This window comes from Daphnia pulicaria, chromosome 9 (genome assembly GCF_021234035.1).
Source record: "Daphnia pulicaria isolate SC F1-1A chromosome 9, SC_F0-13Bv2, whole genome shotgun sequence".
Classification (NCBI taxonomy): domain Eukaryota; kingdom Metazoa; phylum Arthropoda; class Branchiopoda; order Diplostraca; family Daphniidae; genus Daphnia; species Daphnia pulicaria.
In genome coordinates this window covers 447,091-466,932 of record NC_060921.1, presented here as the reverse complement: position 1 = coordinate 466,932, position 19,842 = coordinate 447,091, and the positions used below count along the sequence as shown (strand labels likewise).

General features: G+C 42.9%; 6 protein-coding genes across 9 annotated transcripts in view; 4 read left to right on the top strand and 2 right to left on the bottom strand.

Moving 5' to 3' along the window:
• Nucleotides 1-19,842, top strand: part of LOC124312826 (exportin-1-like) — a 639,300-nt gene that overhangs the window by 442,438 nt on the left and 177,020 nt on the right. The gene's annotated exons all lie outside the window — the stretch shown is intronic.
• The window catches only part of LOC124312831, a 154,738-nt gene that overhangs the window by 125,710 nt on the left and 9,186 nt on the right, over nt 1-19,842 (bottom strand). Inside the window, exon 3 of the mRNA XM_046777322.1 lies at nt 2,346-2,351. The gene's annotated coding sequence lies outside the window, so the exon portion shown is untranslated. The remainder of the gene's footprint in view (nt 1-2,345; nt 2,352-19,842) is intronic.
• On the top strand, nt 6,804-7,560 carry LOC124313512. Of its 4 annotated transcripts, none has more exons than XM_046778479.1 (3): nt 6,804-6,980; nt 7,055-7,160; nt 7,251-7,560. In XM_046778479.1, exons 1-3 carry the CDS (start codon nt 6,969-6,971, stop codon nt 7,424-7,426), a joined length of 294 nt encoding a protein of 97 aa, XP_046634435.1. In that variant the 5' UTR covers nt 6,804-6,968; the 3' UTR covers nt 7,427-7,560. The 4 variants fall into 4 exon arrangements, with proteins under 4 accessions (XP_046634435.1, XP_046634434.1, XP_046634432.1 ...); XM_046778478.1 differs by having other exon boundaries at nt 6,808-6,986; XM_046778476.1 differs by having other exon boundaries at nt 6,825-6,986; nt 7,055-7,166.
• On the bottom strand, nt 7,926-8,626 carry LOC124313496. The gene is made up of 2 exons (XM_046778455.1): nt 8,363-8,626; nt 7,926-8,291 (listed from the first exon to the last, which is right to left on the bottom strand). Exons 1-2 carry the CDS (start codon nt 8,375-8,377, stop codon nt 7,953-7,955), a joined length of 354 nt encoding a protein of 117 aa, XP_046634411.1. The 5' UTR covers nt 8,378-8,626; the 3' UTR covers nt 7,926-7,952.
• Nucleotides 12,109-12,956, top strand: LOC124313454. The gene is made up of 2 exons (XM_046778395.1): nt 12,109-12,311; nt 12,384-12,956. The coding sequence occupies exons 1-2, from the start codon at nt 12,176-12,178 to the stop codon at nt 12,692-12,694; spliced, it is 447 nt and encodes a 148-aa protein (XP_046634351.1). The 5' UTR covers nt 12,109-12,175; the 3' UTR covers nt 12,695-12,956.
• Nucleotides 14,354-16,232, top strand: LOC124313514. The gene is made up of 4 exons (XM_046778480.1): nt 14,354-14,853; nt 14,920-15,689; nt 15,762-15,930; nt 15,991-16,232. Exons 2-4 carry the CDS (start codon nt 15,672-15,674, stop codon nt 16,107-16,109), a joined length of 306 nt encoding a protein of 101 aa, XP_046634436.1. The 5' UTR covers nt 14,354-14,853; nt 14,920-15,671; the 3' UTR covers nt 16,110-16,232.

The window sequence follows — 19,842 nt, the reverse complement described above, 5'->3', positions numbered from 1 at the left end:
CTACTACTACACCGACAACAACAACCACAACACCGACAACTACAACAACACCAACCACAACAGTGGCGCCAGTCACGTGCACGACGACGACGACGGCGACAGCCGGAGATTACAAAACCATCCGGACTCCCGGGGCACAAGTGGCCCAGTGTCTAGCCATCACGGTGGCTGTCGGCAGCAAAATCCAAATCACCTGCACGGCCGTCTACACGCAGGCCGGCACGTACACAATGGTAATCAAACAACCTGCTCTAACGCCATTGCTTAAATTGATTTCTTTCACTCAATTCTATTTGACAGTTTTACACCAACGGCGGAACAACTCTCGTCACCGGTTCGGCCGTTGTGGGCACAACGTACACGTCGACGGACAACACGTTGACCATCGAATCCCTGGCCGGCAGTTCCAACAGTTCCACGCTCTGCTGCACATGGAAAACGGTTTAACAGAACGTCATGGCATTCAAATGTATAAAGACCATCAAAACATGTATGCAAATCGTTACTATGGCAGCCCATTAAATGAGACAACTGAAAAGCAATTTGATGAATAGAGAAATCTTTTCTAGACAGCAGCAGATGCTGTAATACTCTTCTGTAGAAAAATGAACTGCTCTCTGTCGTGAGCCTCTTTTCTTTAAAATAAGTTCAAGTACTGTACAGTTACATGGGCCTCGATTCAATTACTTTTATGGCAATGGTAAAGAAACAAAAAAAAAGGTCTTGATGATGTTGTCTAAACACACAAGTCCCTCGCTAACCAAGCCCATTTATTTTAATTACTAATGACAATAAAGGAAAGGTTTTTGGGTCCACAAAGGCAATTTCCAAATGCAGCTGGCAAGTCGAAGGGAACTGTAATATTGGTGGTGGTGGTGGTCAACAAGTGTTTAGACCCTAGACTGCATGTGATCAATGTAGGCAGCACGTCTGCCAATTAATAAAACCCAAATAACAATTGCCCCACATTTCTACTTTGATCTGTAATCTCTTTCTTAGTTCCTGTTGGAAGTTATACTGATTAGAATTGATTTAACACACAAGATTTCCTTTTATTCTGTTTGAATGTCTTTCTTTACCTTCTATACAGTTGAAATTGTGAAACACAAGAGAGCGATATTTCAGAGAGACACTTTTCAAGAGAAGAGAAGAGAGTAGAGAGTTGACAACTGGCGGTGACAGCAGACAGTTTTTCTTTAATCGGTTTATGCAACCAACTTTGGTTCAGCAACGCTGACGCGCAATTTTTGCACCAACACTCCCACTCAAAAATTAAAGAGGAAACATGAGGTAAATACGACATTCAAGGCAGCAATTATGCCCTTTTAATTTCTTTAGCGGGTGGGCTGTTACTCTGGAAGAGGTCGAACCCGGATGAGTTCACGAAATCTTTTGAAGTCGGTTGACGGAAGAGGTTTAGTGAGGATGTCGGCCAGGTTGTCCTTCGTATCCACCCGTTCAGCTTTGATCTGGTGTGCCTCTACATAGTCACGGACGATGTGGTATGCAACGTTGATGTGTTTCGTTCTTGATCGAAACACAGGATTGCTGGCTAGCTGTATCGCGGCGTTGTTGTCGCAGAAGAGGGTAACGGCTCGTTTACTCTCAACACCTAGCTCCTGTAGGAGCCACATAAAGAAGGCCGCTTCTCTTGACCCGTCGCTCAGTGCTTGATATTCGGCTTGAGTGGTGGAGGATGCGGTCGACGGTTGTCTCCTGCTACACCAGCTGACTGGACCATTATTAAAGAAGAGAATGTATCCTGTTGTAGAGCGATAGTGATCTAGGTCACCTGCGTAATCAGAGTCGGTGTAGCCGACCAGGGCACAGTCACTACTCCCACTACTTCCATTAAAGCATATGCCGTACTGAGTGGTTCCTTTGAGGTATGCCAGGATATGTTTGACCGCTTCCCAGTGTTGGGGTCCAGGGTTGTGGCAGTAGCGCGAGACTTGGTTCACGGCAAACGCAATATCTGGCCGCGTAGCGTGTGTAAGATAGTTCAGGCAGCCCACTGCTTGTTGATATGGCACCGTTTCCATCGCAGCCTTTTCTGTTCTCGTTGAGGGGCACATTTCTTTCGATAAACGTACGTGGGGATTCGCTGGCATCGACTTAGGGTTGCAGTCTGACATGTTGAATCTTGATAGAATTTTTTCGATGAATCCAACTTGATTGACAAACAGCTTTTTTTCCTCCCTAATCCTTTCAATCTCGAGTCCAACGAAGCGGTCTGTTGGCAGTGTCCTCATTTCGAAATTTTCGCCAAGGAAGGCCAAGACTTCAGCGATTGCTGTCTTGCTATTGCTGCACACGAGGCCGTCGTCGACCCAGATCACGATGACCAAAATCTCCTCCTCTCGGCGACGGTGGTAGACACAGGGGTCGTGTTGGCTTCGGGTGAAGCCGAATTTGAGAAGGAAGTCGTTGAATTTACAGTTCCACACCCGTGGGGACTGTTTCAGGCCGTAGATGCATTTTACTAGCCTGCCAACTAGATGCTCCTTGCCTGGTACGATGAACCCTTCCGGCTGCTGGATGTAAATTTCTTCTTCGACTAGGCCGTAGAGAAAGGCCGTTTTGATGTCCAACTGGGCCATGTCTAGATTCAGAGCTGCGCACATTGATAATATACCACGTAAGGGGCCGTAACCAATCACTGGGGAGTAGGTTTCAGTGAAGTCAATACCTTCGATTTGGGCGTACCCTTTGGCGACCAGACGTGACTTATAGCGGGCAGGTGTGCTCAGGTGGCCTGGCTTTACTTTGTAGATCCAGCGACATCCGATGGCCTTGCGTCCGGGAGGTAACGGTACGAGAATCCATGTGCCGTTCTGAATGTGTGAGTCGTATTCGTCTTGAACGGAGGGCTGCCAGAGGTGCGCTTCCTCACAGCTCATAGCCTCCTGGTACGTGCGAGGCTCGAATGGCTCGGAGTTATGGACGTCGATCGACTGCATGCTCTTGATCACTTTGGGTTTACGATCACGTAGCGGATACCGTCGATTGGCGCAGACAGGAATTTCTTCGTGACTGGTTGCGTCGTTGACTTCCTTATCGGAAACCAGTTCGTCTCTTGGGTGGTCAGCATTTCCGTCTCGTTCAGATTGAGCATCATTCGCCTTCGTTTGCGTCGATGGGACGACGGAGGCTTCTTCGTTATCTTCTGACGGTGTGTCTTTCTCGTCAGAGGGTTGGTTTGCATCATCTGGTTGCTGTTTGGTTGCAAATGGGAACTTTGGAGGAGTGGCGTGGTTTTGTTGCTTCGTGCTTGGAACGTTTCCTTCGTCAAATGTGACGTCGACGCTGACTTTGATTTTAAAGGTTTCTAAAATCAAGACACGGAATCCAGTGGAAGTGTCATCATATCCCAGGAACATTCCCTTTTCGCCTTTCTTGTCCCATTTGCGCCGTGTTTTATCTGGAATATGAACGTAGCAGATACAGCCAAACGGACGTAGATGAGAAATATTTGGTTTATTACCGTGATATTTTTCATAAGGTGTGACCATCCTGGTGCGGGACAGCGTACGATTAAGAGTGTACACGGAGTACGCAATTGCTTCGGCCCAGAGCCGTAGTAACACTTGCAGAGAGACAGGGTGTCTCTTCCCGTACAGGGCGCTTCGTGCTGATTCTACGATTGTCCGGTTGTCTCTCTCCGAGGTTCCATTTTGCTGGGGGGAGTAGGCAACGGTGTATTGTCGAATGATGCCTGCTTCTTCAGCCCAGGTCCAGGCGATGCCTTTGAACTCGGTGCCATTATCTGTTCGAAGCGATTTGATTAGTTTACCAGTTTCGTTTTGAAAACGAGAAACAAAGCATTTGAATTTACCGGCAACTTCTGATTTGTTTTTGAGGAAGTAGACTTGTCGATGGCCGCTACATTTATCTTTGAATGCAACATAATAGTTGGCACCACCAAGGGACGACTCTTGCATGGGACCGCCGACGTCTGCTACGATCACTTGTCCTACTTCAATTGGTTTTTCAGAACGGGAGTGAAATGGGCAGCGGCTGAATTTTCCATAGATGCATCCCTCGCACACCTGAGGTACGTCGTGGTTTGTGATAACGAGTCCGACCACTGCGTTGGTTGACGCCATGCGTTGAATTGTTTTGCAGTTGACGTGACCGAGACGAAAATGCCAGTTGATTAAGGAGGTAGCTGATTGTCTTGCGACACAGGCTTGCTCTTCTTGGATTGACTGAATGATTGCCTTGATGTTAAGTTTATAGAGAGTTCTGCCTGCTCTACGGCCAGTTACTTCAACAACGTCGTTTTTTATAAATGAAACCTCTTCACCAAAGAATGTAACTTGTGTACCGAGAGCAGTGACAGCGCCAATCGAGATCAGATTGATCCCGCCGTCTGGAACATACAGTACTCTTTTGAGTAGGCCATTCCGTGTCTTTCCATTAACTGTTGATTCAAATAAGACATCGCCGTAGGCGTGGACGTTAGCAGTTGACTGATGAATGCCTTGTATGACCCAGCTGCCTACTGGAACAGTGACGATGTTTTGAAGAATATTCTTCTGATTTGTAAGATGGGCCGTGGCTCCAGAGTCAGCGAACCAATCGGTTAAATCAAGACGGGCTAGGGGACTGAAGGCGGCTGGTAAACCAAAGTCCACGGTGGGTGAGTTGATAAAGGCGGGGTTAGCTGAGTCTCGTTTAGCTGCGTGAGTCCGTTTTCTACATTCTGAGGTTGGATGTGCTGCGGTAGTGCCCATGGTTGTACAGAAGTCACATGGTGGACCAGTGTACCTGGCTCTTTTGGCAGGTGGGCCGTCTTGAAATCTGACACCGCCCGAATGGCCTCCTCTACCACCATATCCTCCTCTGCTGCCACCTCGATACCCTTTGCTAGCTGCAAAGTATCCAAGATCTTGAGGCTGAAACATTTCGTTTTTACTCTCTTCGTTCAGAATCTTTGCTGTCAGCAATGCAATCGTCTGTTCTTGTTCTGGAAGAGCCTCCCATGTTGCAATGAATCCACGCAGGTGAGGTGGAAGAGTGTAGATAATTTTGGTGCAGATTTGCAAAAGAGTTGGGGCTTCACCCATGTTTTTGAGTTGTTCGACAAGGTTCTCAATGGCCGAGATGTGGGACATGGCGTCATGGCCTGGACAAAGAGATGGGCACAAATTAACAAAAAAATATGGTTTGCTGTATGAACAGACTGAGTAAATTACCTTGTTGGTAGTCGTAGTTAAGGAATTTTCGTTGAATTACGTATCTGTTGTTGGCTGCACATTTGTTGTGTTGTGACGAGAGTCTTGTCCATATTTGGAAAGCTGTCTTGCATCCGACCAACGTATTCTGCAGTTTTTCCTCAATTGTTGAGAGTAAGATTCGACGTGCTGTACAGTCTTTCGTTTTCCAATCCTTGATTGCATCTGCATTTAGGAGTGGTCCCAGCATGACTGGGGCTCCATCGATCACAGCTTGCCCTTCAGCAGGTTCATGGACAGCTCGCATCTGTAGTGTTTTGTACATGAGTTAACGAGATAAAAAGGATTTAGTCTTAGTTAGACATCTTGAGTTAAAGTAGGTGGAGCGGATCCAGACAAACTTGTGATTAACTATGAAAGAGGGGCTTTTGAATGTATACCTCAGGTGGCATGAGGCAGGTGCCATCGGTCACACTCTGAACATCATGTTCTTCTAGTGCAACGTCCAGGCCCAACTTCCAGAGTGGTAAGTTGCTACCATCAAATTTGACCACATGGCTTAAACTTCTGTTTGAGCACGCCATTTTCTCCTTTTTGTTTCTTTCTATTCAGTAATATCAGCTTGCACAACTGGGCCCATAACCTGTTGGAAGTTATACTGATTAGAATTGATTTAACACACAAGATTTCCTTTTATTCTGTTTGAATGTCTTTCTTTACCTTCTATACAGTTGAAATTGTGAAACACAAGAGAGCGATATTTCAGAGAGACACTTTTCAAGAGAAGAGAAGAGAGTAGAGAGTTGACAACTGGCGGTGACAGCAGACAGTTTTTCTTTAATCGGTTTATGCAACCAACTTTGGTTCAGCAACGCTGACGCGCAATTTTTGCACCAACAGTTCCCCGTCTTAAAGTAAGTTTCACTTTAGAGAATAGCACTGAACAAGATTAATAAGAACTGCCATGAAAATGTTTTCCAACGGATCAAAAAGAAGCATGGCCGACAACAAAACTGAAATGGCGGGAAAGAATCCAAATCAGAGAGATGCTTACCTGTTTCAATGACGAGCAGGACGTCTTATTCTGGGTGTCTTTTAGGGGGGAATTTTGCCAGTCCACAACAAGTCAATTACGTCACTTTTAACCCACACACACAAGTAGGTGAGAGACAGGTAACAGATAATTGCAGAATGAAAGGTGTTGAATAGTAAAGCCACAGAACTGCTGCCTGCACTGCGTGCAAGTTCGTGACATGACTGACTGACAACAGCTGACAGCCTGACAGACAGAGTGGTGACCTCTGTCGGCCAATTTTAAAACTAAGTCCTTTTGCATGGAATGGGCGGCAAAAACCAAAAAGGCAATCAAAGGTGTTTTCATTTCGTGTTTCTTTTTTTAAATAAACAAGGAAAAGCATTGACTTCAGTCATCCCATGCATCGTGAGTGCTAATGCTCCAGGTAAATGACTTGACTACAGAATGAGTTGGCTGTCACGTTTGCCTTTAATCCGATCGACTTTTCCTTGTACGCTTTCGAGGAGAAACTGTCCTATATAGCTCCATTTTGTTGATTCAATCAGCATCTTAGAGTGCTGTGTGTTTTTCCAACACGCCATTCGAATAGATTCACTTTTTTCACTTCCTCTGCGCGTCGCTTTGTGATTTTTTCCGGTTAGACCTGAAATTGAAATTCATTTTTGGTCTGTTTGAGTCGCAGGTATAAAAGGCCTCCGATCCTGGCCTGTTGGACATCATTTGACAGATCCGTCAACAACAACTGGACGGCCGTCATGAGCCGCCCTATCCCGGTAAGTCATTCATTGTATTAGTCGTTCTTACACATTGTTTGACGTTAATTCTATTATTCATGTCTTAGTTGAATTTGCTGGCCCTACTGTTGTTGGCCGTTTTGGCTGTGGCCGTCGCCGCTCCTCTCAGACAACGTCGCCAACTCGATCCTGCCATGGGTGGAGCCTTGACAGGTTACGGTATTGCCAAACCTTTTTCTATTGATTACCGAAATTGATTCGAACGAGATTTTTCTATTTTGTAAATGGAATCAGAATCAACAGGAAATTTATACGACGGATACGGCGACAACGATGACGGCACTGGAAATATCTTCAGCGTCCAAGTCAGTCAAGGCTTTGACAACAACAACCAACAGGAGGATGAAGCTGCTGGATACGGCGGATATGAAGATTTCGGCGGATACGGAGGGTTCGAAGAGGGAAATCGATTTGTTTAACTTTAATTCATTTCCATTGTATAAAATCAAGCAACATTTTTTTACTATTGTCCGTCTGATAAATCGTTGATCGAAGCGGAGTTGGAAATTGTACATCAAAGAGAATTTCGTGAAATATAAAATTGACTATTTTATACCAATACAGTTTAATCAAATTAATAGGACCATCAATTTAAGAGTCCAACAAAATGCCCATAGTTTATTCATCTCGGACCGGCGCCACTGCTGATGCCAGACGAGTTTCATCATCTCGTCCAGAACCGGTAACTTAACTTTTTTTTGGTGTAACATTTGCATAATTTATTCTTAAGGTTATCCCAAGGCAAACAAAACAATGATTCAATAATGATTCTCCCCATCTTTTATAATTGAGATTAAGAAAGTTCAATAGATTAATAATTATTATTTCGTGAAATTCTAGTCATGTAATAGTGATGTAATAGAGGTCGACCTTTTAGAGAGGGGCAGCAGTTCTTGATCAACAAGTGACATCTTCTTCTGCTCGTCAAGAGTTCTCTTTTCTTCCTTATCCTTTCTTGTAACCAGGTCTGTATCGAATTTGAATTTGGCGCTGGTCACGGTCCCGGGCGTCGTCCGCGGTGGCAGATGAGTCGGCGTCTAACGCGATGATGTTGTTGCGCGCAGCTACTACAGCATTGCGATCGTCCCCAGTTTGCTGCTGGATTGGATGGTCGTAATAAATGGGAATGTTGTAGGGGATGTAAGGCATTGATGAGAACCACTGGGCCGAATTGTCGACGGCAGGTAAGAGCGTGTAACGGCTGCCCGAATAGCCACGCCCGAATCCAATCAAGTGGGCAGCATCAGCGGCCAGTCCAGCCAACAGACAAATGCAGCAAGCAATCTATGCTCATCAAAAAGATATTTATTACAACAAGGAATAAAATAGAAATTGCAGCTACAAATGTTGCTTACCTCGATCGATTTCATTGCGTTTCAAGTGCGGTGGAAGAGAGAAAATAGAAGACGCCCCGATGTTTCCGTCGCTTTTATACTCATCCGTCTGACGAGAGAAGATGGCACCAACAAATAGTCTCGGCGATGCGCATTCTGCTGGAACCGCTAGTTTGAGTTACTTGATCGCATATCTCTGCATATAGGGGATGATGATGGTTCGTGGAACTGGCAACACGTCAAATCACTTTGAAACTTGTAGAAATCCCGAGGGCGTTATTATTTAGCCTAAACGGATGAATGATTTCGAGTCTTGTTGCAAATTTTCCAAACTAACAGAACTGTCCGAAAACAACACGAATAGAAAAAAAACAAGTAAAGGATAGACGCAATAGAAACACGTTTAGAGGTGAAGACGGCCAGCAGAGAAGGTCAAAACTCTACCCGTGGCTATTTGTTCCGTATAATTCGATTCAAATGGCAACCGACCGGTTTAACTCGTTTTCTTGCATCAAATAATTTAAAAAACAGACGAAATAGTTGATCAAACTGCTGACCATGCATATTGTATAATTAAGAAAATGCCAATAATTATCAAAGTACTTTGCTATTGATTACTTTGGTTAGCATTATTGATGCATAGTTAGAATGCGCTTACATGGATGTTAGCAACCAAGAGGTAACGGAATTGCATAATGATTAACGGCAGGTTATTAGTATTATGAGGAAGATGTGCGCAATGAATGTGGTTTTATTCCTCCGCCTCTCCCATTGGCCTTTCGATGAGGCATAGGCGTGGAGAACAGAGAATAGGTCTGAATTCGCCATTTCGGTAATGCAAAACATTTTTGCGCTTCGTGCGGACTAGAGTGCTGCTGGACGCCACAGGAGCGGGAGCGTCCTGGCTGAGGAAGCCTGGAACATCAGTCAAGATGTAAGGAACCTGCTCGACCACTTGGCCAACTGGTGAAACGGATAAATAAGCCCAAGGGCCAGCCATTGCAACACCAGGATAGTTGGCCGGACTAATAGGGGCGTAGTCGAATGGCTCGGAGAACCACTTTGGTATGGATATTTGGGCAGGATAAACAGTGTAAGCGTTGGCCGTAAACTGGATTTGAACGGCCATCACGAACAAGACGCTAACGATAACATTCTGGACATAGATAGAATAAGAATTAGACCAAAATATAATAAGAATATAGTATTTCCCGTTTACCTTCATATTGCTTGTAACCGACCATCAAAGAACTCGAGAAAACCAAAGTTGTCGAACGGAGCTAGACTAAAATTGTGACAAGAGACGGTGCTATTTATCCTTGTTTTATATAGTTAGTCGTTCCGTATGTGACGCAACAAAATGGCCTCAGCTCTACAGCTCTAAATAATGCGCAGTAAATGATTCATTTTCCTCAATCCTTGGCCGCTCCAATTGAGGAAGTCTGACGTACATGCAGCCGTCAAAAGACCTTGTTGACAATAACCCGTTTGACATCAAAGAAAATCAAAAATAGCCCAAAAGAACCAACACTTGAAAGTCTATACAAAAGCCCGCCAAATTCAAATACATTAGCCATTCCTATAGGATTGAACTGACCAAAACACTAAAGCTGCTGCTATAAACAATCACGAAGACGCTGTTACATCATTTTTTCTTTTCTTTTCTCTTCCATCCCGGAGTTCACTCCAGTCTGCTCAACACCAGATGGTTGATTTCGATCACGTTTCTATAGTTACAATGCGTCTCTGCCACTGTGCCAGGTACGACTGGGTTACGCTATTTTCTTTAAATAGAAGAAGAGAGTCAAGAGGTGTACAGCAGCACGGGTTCTTCTTGTCAGTTTTATGTCTGTCACGACTGACTTACTGTACAAATTCAATTACTCTTACGGCCTGTGCAGTTTTCTAGCTTTGTCCCCTCGAGACATTTCAATTGGACATGCTAAACTGGCGCATAACTGATGTCTGTCTCGAATCTAACTCTAATTCAAATCTAATAATAAGCTACCGGTGGCTGTGGATTATTTGAGTTGATACTCGTGCGGAAAATGGCAGGTGCGGCTATAACTTGACACACAGGCCCTTGCATCGACCGCTGGATGCTGCACACTAATATAGTCTCTAATTGCCTATATACCAATTACTTTACATCACATTAAATATCTTGGCTAATAAGTGTCTAACGTTGAAATTGTTTGAAACGAAAACCAAACTACAATTACACCAGTCCAAATGATTTAATTAAAAAAAAATATTAAAACAATTTACAGATTGCAGTTCACCGTTATAGCCAGATAGTATCAATAAGGGATTTTATAATTCAATCTAACTTGAGAATGCAAGCAATTGAAAGATGTACATTTTAAATTTGATTGGCATGTTACGAGGTGTAGACGAGGGTAAAGCTCAGGACAGGGTAAAAGATCACCGCTCATCTTCTTCCCTGATAGCGGCAACTTGGCCAATGGAATGAAGAATTTCCTTGTGCCACTTGGCACGAAACGAGAAAGTCAAGATCTGGAAGATTTCGCTAAAGCTACTCGGAACAAAGTCTCTGGGTTTGATCTCTAGCGGAGTTACAGCAATAAAATTCTCGTTCGCACGGACCGGAGCTTCTAATACCGTGCGGTTGGACGGCCCTGAATCAAATTTAGGAAATCATCAGTGGGATTTTCTTGAACGGAAATTTAAACAATGTCTTACCTACAACGGCGGGGTCTTCATTTGCCGAAATGTCATTGCCAATTTGATGGCATGAAACTATTCGGCATATGACGGGTTGCGCAACAACCGATTTGTGCAACAGGATGAAAATGGGCAACATCAAAGTGATTATTGTCTTAATCAGCATCATCATATAGTAGAAAACTATAGCAGACAAGCCCTGGATACTATGACAAGCTGTTTGAATGAATGACAGTCTACTGGCAGCGAATTGGTACATTACCTGGCCTTTATATAGCCACGGTCTTATATTCATTCACCCGAAATATTTTATACAACAAACAACCGCGTTATTTGTTGTCCAATCTCAGTGGGTCCGTCTTTTGATGTCGAGTGTCGTGATGGCCAGGGCTTTCGACTTCGTCATCGTTTGGGCTCATTCATCACCCACAGTCATATTACATTGGTGATTTTTTGTTTCCCCCTATCTCGCCAAGAAAAAACCGAATCTAACCAGTAATAACGTGAATGTCTGCGGTGCACCGCCTGTCTGTCTAATAGTGCGCCGTCACAGAAAGAAGAATGAACACCGGTACCGAAACCGTAAAAAGCAGATGAATCGCGGATAAAGAGAGACAGACACAGGCCCTTTTGTAGGATTGGGCTATACAGTCGGAGAAACATTCTCTATTACTTGTGTTTGCGCTTGTGCACGCCTATACTGACCCAAATCATCAAACGACTTGAAAATATACACAAGTGTCGCACTGCTTCCTATAACCACAAGTTCGCCCATAAATCTTCTATCGAACTTTTTTAAAATTACGTGATGGCAGAGCAGTTTGGGTATTTCGTGCTAGTAATATCAGGTTAACAGTGCTGGACACCATGGCAGAGTAGCCGTAGAAGAGATTCCCGACAGGTGGGTAGACAATAGGGAGCGGAATATACAGGCGTATAGAACATCTTGACACTGTGGCGTGAGAAAAGGGGGTAAGTTGCCATATAACGGATTTCGTATACGTGTACACACCGTCGACGACGCTATAAATAAGATGGCTGGAATAAAGATTCGCTCAGCACAGTCCTTCTTATGCGACAAGCCCCGCACATTGGCTGGCCATATTTTCTCTAATTCAATCTCCAAGCCCTAATAAACTAAAAGAAAACATGATGCTGAATAAGACGTTAATATTCATTTCGACGGTGGTGGTCTGCTTGGCCATGTTGAGCAGCTCAACAGTTTCATCCATTTCCGTAATCCCCCAACTCTCGTCCGACTCTGAAACACCGGAAGTAGTTAGAGGTAAGACAAGATTTGATCTACTGATGATCAATTTTCCTCAAGAGCCCTTTCTATTTTGTTATTCTAATCCAGAAACCAGCCAGATTGCTGGTAAAAGTGATGGACAGGTGTCAAGCCGACATGAAGGACGAGTCCGAAGTGACTTTACTTTTTGGGATCTGTTTCCGACATATTTCGGCGAATATTTCGAGATTTTCGTCTTTTTCATGGAGCTCAAATGGCACTACGAAATCGAAGACGCCATCGCAGAAGCCAGCGAAAGAATTGACGAGCATCTTGTTAATGGCGACCGAATCAAACACAAAAACGACAACTTCCTTCTCGATTTCGCCAAACATTATTTCGTCAACAACACCAAGCCATTGTGGAAATTCAAAGCTTAACAGATCCCCCCCCCCATTAAATTAAATGTAATTACATTTCCCCGTGCTCTTGTGCAATACAGTCGTACCTTAGTATGCAAATAAACTCGAAGCTAATTCATCAAAAGATGGCATCGCTCAGATTTACACCCGAGTATAATGGGGATGACTGTGCAACTATACTATAGACCATACAAGGATTTGTATACCGTATCTCGAATAACATTTCAAAAAAGCCTGACGGCTTTATATTCGCCTTATGACTGATGCAATACAAATTTGTCGGCGCTTCAAAGTTGCCCTGCTAGATATACGGAGGGACGATGGATAATAAAAGTTAACCGAGTGCTGTGCGGAGCAATTACTGTTATATACGTTCCAAACGCTATGGATTTGTTTAGTAATAAAGTGAAAAAATCAGATTGCATAGCGATCCTCTAGTTAGTGTTGTTGCTTAACACGCAAAAATCAAATTTGATTATTCAGTTACCTTTCTCGGCAGGTTTAAGTCGGTTGGGTATCCAGTTCAAACGAGTTGGCTACTAACCTAACCTGTGATGAGCAAGCAGGTTTCAAATGTTATTTGCCGATATTTCGTAGACTACAGTCGAACGTGAAATAAAAACAATTTGCATAATGGACGCAGAAACATTTTTTTTTAAAAAAGGAAGACTGAACAAGTTATTCAATTTTTCAAACTCCGGTTCAAGTCGGTTGTCGAGACTCTCGGGGATTCACCTGAATGACGTGTCGAATGCAATCAACGACAAATCAGATATAGGTAATCACAAAAATAGGCCAGCCTTTCAAAAAAATAATTTCAATAAGGAAAATCCCAACGCGCCTGTAAAAAGGATTAGATATCGATTCTGCGTTGATTTCACTCGACAATCGTCATTCAAGTAAGTCCATCCAGCAGCCGCTTTCATCAACACACGAGTAAAAAAACGCTGGTAAGTTTCAGTGTCCACTTCTTATTCAACTAATAATATTTATTACAAAAAATTTCGGTCTAAACAGTTTAGGTTTGTGCTGCGCACTGTTGGTGGTTTGGTGCCATGGCTGAGGCGCGGGAAAGAGTTGGACGGAACGAACAGCAAGTGGACACGACGGACCGCTTGTTATCGAGCAGCTGACATTCTCAAGGACTCGATGGGCATGGAGACGGTGGGTGCAATGGACGCGGTCATGAACGAAGAGAATTGCAACGATAGTTTAACCTCGTTTCGCCTATTTCTAAATGCATTAATTGCATTTTTAAAAAATCCCTCAAGATCCTATTCCTACCCTATTCAATCCTGTCATCCGTTTAAAAAAACAAAAGAGCAACGGAGAAAAAGGCGGAGTAGATGGAACGGTGTAGTAGAGTGTAGTAGGAGGGTGGGTCGAGATAAGGTTAGGTGAGTCCGGATTGCATAACCTTGAACAAAGAAACCTGTTTCCCCCCACCCCTTCACAAAAAACGCCCAAAACAAATGGCCGACAATCATGGTAATGGACAAATCATATAACCAATGAACCAACAATAATGACATGGAGCCCAAATATTCCTACCTGGATTTGAAACTGCTAATCATTCCGGACAAATTTTCCATGGGGGCAGGTCCATGAGGGCAGCAGGCACTCCAGGCATGCTCCAGGCAGTAGGTTAGACTATACACACAAATGCACAAAACTATATTGACACAAAATGTGTCCACCACAAATTCAATTCCGAGAAAAAATGTTCTTTTTTTTTAAATTTCGTTAAAGACATTAACTTAACAATCATCAGCGGATGAGACTTTTGCCACTCAGATGTAATCGCGCGGATGTAAAGTTGCATGATGTAGAGACTGGAGAGCAGCCATTTTCACATCCATTCTCACTGGAAATAAGCAGACGACAGTCTGACAAACTTGTTTTGGCTGTTGTTGTCTTGTTGCCCTTTTTTGGCTGAAACGTCATGTGCATACTAAATTTCTTCATTGGAAACAGTTGAAGAAAGAACAATGCTCTATTGATGAATAAGCAAATGCTACTGAATATTCATAAACAAGTAAAGAAGAATTGCCAAGTTTTTCATGGGACGTACAAACCACAAAGGGAAACAAGTAGCTGCTGGCTAACATGAATTGCAACAACACTGGAAGAGGAGGAGCAGCCACAGCTATTCTTCCAGGATGAGTATTAAAATTGATGTAATAAATTGAAATGTTCTAAAACCAGAATTCAAGTTAAACCTTTTTTTAAATGCAATTATGCAGGCAAGTTGTCCTGATGACATTGTCTACTGTTCCGCTATACTATACACTGCTGCACTTGGATGAATCCAACTGCTGAACACAAGTTGAGGAAGTGAAGGTCCCTTTTATTTATACTATGTTACTTCTGGTGAATTACGGTGACTCTTAAGATACAGTATTCAGAGCTTTTGAATATTCCATCTGAAATTATAGAATTCATTTGAATGATTTAGCTTCAGAAGGAGACACCACCAAACCCAACCTTTTCAAGATTATGTGACATGTATAATAAAGGGTTGATTGATTATACATGTAGTGCTCATGTACTGGCCAAGTTGCATGCAAATAACGTGAAACGTTGATTGGGGTGCTGTGTGTCCGATCAAGACAAAGATTTAAAAAAATGGCGAGAAAAGTCAAACGAAAACGTGTGGAGAATAAGTTAAGTGTGGAACTGGAAATCGGCGTCACACTATTTGGGTAATCACATGCGATTGGCCATCTACTCTGCTTTCATCTTTTCTTTTGCTCATCAGGTGCGTCTCCACCCTGGGTGTTCCCCCAGAAAGAACTCTTGCTGTTCCATCATCCTCCAAACAACTTTGCGATTGCTGGAGATTTACATATATAATTGGTTTGCTTCTTTTCCCGTCTACTTGCTGGTACGTTTGGTGACTTGCCCATACCTTGGGATCTCGCAGTATAAAAGGTCTTCGACTGATCTCCAATCGGCATCTCAGTACTTGAGCAATCGTTAAACAATCAACAGCAACATGAGTCGTCCTATCTTGGTAAGTCAATGTCCACTTTCACTCTAATATAAATGATTCAAATGGTATAATTCTTTTTGCATCAAACGATAGCTGAGCCTTTGTGTTCTGTTGGCCATTTTGACTTTGACCAGCGCTGTTCCAGCCAACCGTCGTGAACGTGATGATGAAATCGACAAACTCTTTGCTGAGACGTTTCCATCTTCTGCCACCACCCAAGCGCCCCTAGAGATAGGATTGCTCCTTGGCCAAATGGAAACCGGTAAGAGGGCAATAAACGTTATAATAGTGCGGTTATTACATTTTCAACTGTTTAAAACAGAATTCCAAAACCCTGGCTTCAATGGTGACTTGGACAAGTACAACAACTTCGGCCCAGGTGGATTTCTAAGAATTGGACCAGTATACTCCGGCGGCCCTTACAAAAGATGGTTTTATTAGTTGCACCAACACAACGATTTCAGTGTAACGCTAACCGTAGTTTTCCTGATATTTCAGCAAAGAGTAGAACAACTTTCGTTAATTCCACAATGAGATTTTCACGGAATAAAAATTTTGTTTGCATAACTATTTCCCATGTAATATCATTAGTAATGGAAGCTGCTGTTGCCTTATTATTTTTAGTTTTTTTTAAGCAATTTGGGGGTTGCGGTAAAAGCCCCTATGTGATTACAAAGCTCAAGCTTCGACAAAGATTTCAGTAGAAGCCTGTACAGTTTCAACAACGCATTCAGCAAATGATGACGCATCTGCAAATAGCCCCAAGCTGATACCAAAAATAAATTCAATCTAGAGAACGTCATTGACAACAAATAATGGAAGGAATATAATTAAGGTCTCAATTCCAAAGAGACGAAATACTCTTCATCCACCAACTCCGCCAGCCATCAACTGAGCAACGGGCATCGCTAGATGCCGATGAACGCGTTCAAGAAGATTGGCATCCCTCTCACTATTATTAGGCGGTTTTATAACTTGGTGATGATGAAGAGAACAACAATTGCATCGATAGTTTTATACCTCGTTTCGCATATTTGTAAATACATTATATGTTTGCATTAAAAATAAAATTCCCTTGAGACCCAATTGGCTATTCCCACCCTATTTTCCACCATTCCAGGGCGGAATTCAATCCAGCCGTTGAAAAAACAAAAGAGCAACGGAGCAAAGGCGGAGTAGATGAAACGGTGTAGTAGAGTGTAGTAGGTAGGAGGATGGGTCAAGATAAGGTTGGGTGAGTCCAGATTGCATAAAATGGTAAGGGTTGGGTGAGTAAAATTCTCATCCGGATTGCATAAACTTGAACAAAGAAACTAGCCCCCCCCCCTCCCATTCACAAAAAACGCCCAAATACGAAAACATCAAAACAAATGGCCGACAATCAAAAGACAAATAATAAACTTGCGTAATCACACACGTGATTGACAGGGTTCGTCTCCACTCTGCGTGTGCTGTTCGCCCCAGAGATCTGCGAGCTCTTCGGCCGGCGCAAGCGAGTAACGCAAGCAATAAACTGTGAGCGTTGGCGTTAAGTTGACAAGTCAGCCGATTGAAGAGGGTTGACAACAGGAGCTCGTCGATGATTCTAACGCCGAATCGAATTGACAAGATTGTCCGTACGATGACGGTCAGAAATCGCCAAGAGACGCGAATGCGGAATTGGAGCTTAGAATGAACTGCAAAAAGTCTCTGATATTGCGCTGCTTGTTCTTGTGCTACTGAATAAACAGTTCGTCCAAGCGTTCGAGGAAGAACATGAATTTCTAATGATCCTGGAAGAGGGATTCGATTGTTTCGGCACTTGGCGCCATCAAATGGAAGGCCTGGATCTCGTCTTCTTCTATAGTCAGGGCATGAGTGCAACAGGAATAATGCCCAGCATTGATACATGCTCCGCCCGGCGACATTCTCTTCAAGCAGCACGATGGAATGAGTGATGGGGCATTCTCCCAGGATTTGGCTAAGTTCTTCCGGAGACCTACAATAAGCTGACGTGCTCTTCAGCAAGGCGTATACGTTTGGTGATTCTCAAACCCAGCCAGAGTTGAGATAAGTCTTCCACGCGATCCATTAAATTTGTAAGAGCTGGACTTGTCTAACAAAACGTTAAAAAAGAACGTTTAGAAAACTGCCAATATTTATAAAATGCGCTAATAAAAGTACTTCAATGGATAGGCTAAATCTTTCGTGAGACCCGAGTACATCGGGTAAAGCCAACCCTGCCATCGCCAAGCGAGCCGCTGCTTCCATTAAGTTTCCAATCACGCATCGGTATGGGGAAATCACACCAATAGCGACATAAATTGCGGTTCATCTATAAAGCAAACAAAAATTGTGATTTATGACTGAATCGTATGCATCATCAACTCACTAAACGTATTGGATAAAACTACATGTTTCACGATGCTCAAAATTAGTTTTTGTCGGTCTTGTTTTTTATTGAAAGCATGTTTCAAAGTTACATGTACATGTATGGAGAGTTGACATATTCAAAGAGTTGTTTAATTCTCTCTAGTCCTTCAGGAGTCCATTTCGGTTCGGACGCCAAGTCGACGATCCGGCCGCGGTCGGACGAGTTCACGACCGAAATGTGTCCGCTATCGGGTTGACGGGTCTGGGGATCTTTTCCGATGCTGCCGGTTTGCAAGGACTTAAAACGGTTGGTGTTCCGGACGGACAGATGCTGATTCGTCGGTTCCGGATGAGTCATGCGACGGTGGCGATTGTTTGATTCGACTCGTGGCAAGTTACGCCCAATCTCCTCGACGTTTTCATCAACTTCCATTCCGTTACATTTCAGGAGGGGACTGACACCTGCGTCCATTTTCGGGATTCCGTCGGATCTTTCCAGGTGAATCTTCTTTTCATAATCCTGCATCCCAACAACATTTATCATGTAGAATGATCTGATACAACGAATTCTTTTGGGTAGGTTGTAAAAATGTTCTTACTCCTCCTCTTCATCATCATCTCTTTTTCGTTTGGTACCACCAGAGGTTTCATTTTCAGTTTTACTGCTACTATCTGGTTCTGGTCCAAAATATTCTTCGCTGGCCATCTGCATCATAATAATGAATATATAAGCACGAATGAAATTGTTCTGATGCTGGACTTTTATGTTGATGGAACAAAATCAATAGATAGAATATGTTCACGTAAATTAAGTGGGCAGGATGGTCACAAAATGATGTTATTGAGCAAAAGAAAAGTATTACCAGTAAGTCAATAAATGGAAATGCTTCTAAAGCAAAATCTTAACCTAAAGTTGTGGGCTAGTCTAGTCTTGAGTAAAAAAAAGTAAACTAACACCATGGTAGCCTACAGTGTCTCCTATCTTTCGTAAAAGATAAGTTAAGATAAGATATTTTGGGTATCTTTTTGGTATCTTGTATCTTGTGTAAAATTCAGTTACTTTTGAGTATTTTTAACTTTAGGGTATGAAAATTAATGGTAACTTTTGCCCTAAAAGATAAGATAGTTAAGATCACATCTAGCGGTAGAAAAATGATTTACTTTGAGGGATGAAATTCGAAATTTTTAAGGCCAAGGCCTGACAGCTGACTCATCAGGACGTAGCAGACTACTTTCAGCCATGCTTTCAGCGAATTAGTCGTGCTTTCTTTGCGTCACTAAGCCCCTCAAGTATTGGAAATCCAATCAGTGCCGTTTTCCAATACTAAGCGAAATCGGCAGAGATGTTGTTAGCGTTGCAGCATCATCAGGATCTGTTGAACGGGCTTTTAGTGTGGCTTCGGATATTTTAACAGCAAAACGCTCCCCCATGAAACCAGATCTCTTCGTCAACTTGATGCTTATCAAGTGCAACGCAGCGCTAAAAGTTGGTTTACGTGATCCTGATTCCTGTGTAAACTAAAAGTAAGGCTTGTCGTGCAATACAATGCAGAAATTCGACAGAGTAAACTTAAAGTAAGGCTTGTCGTGCAATACAATGCAGAAATTCGAGAGTGTAAACTAAAAGTAAGGCTTGTCGTGCAATTGCAATACAATGCAGAAATTCAACAATTTATCGACTGAAATTTTATTTTTCCTTTTTTGGGGCTAAAAAATAACTTATATCTTATCTTAACTTATCTTATCTTTAGCCCAACCAAAAATTCGGAAATATCTAATTTTTATCTTATCTTGAATGTTTTTTCTAGATACTATCTTGTAT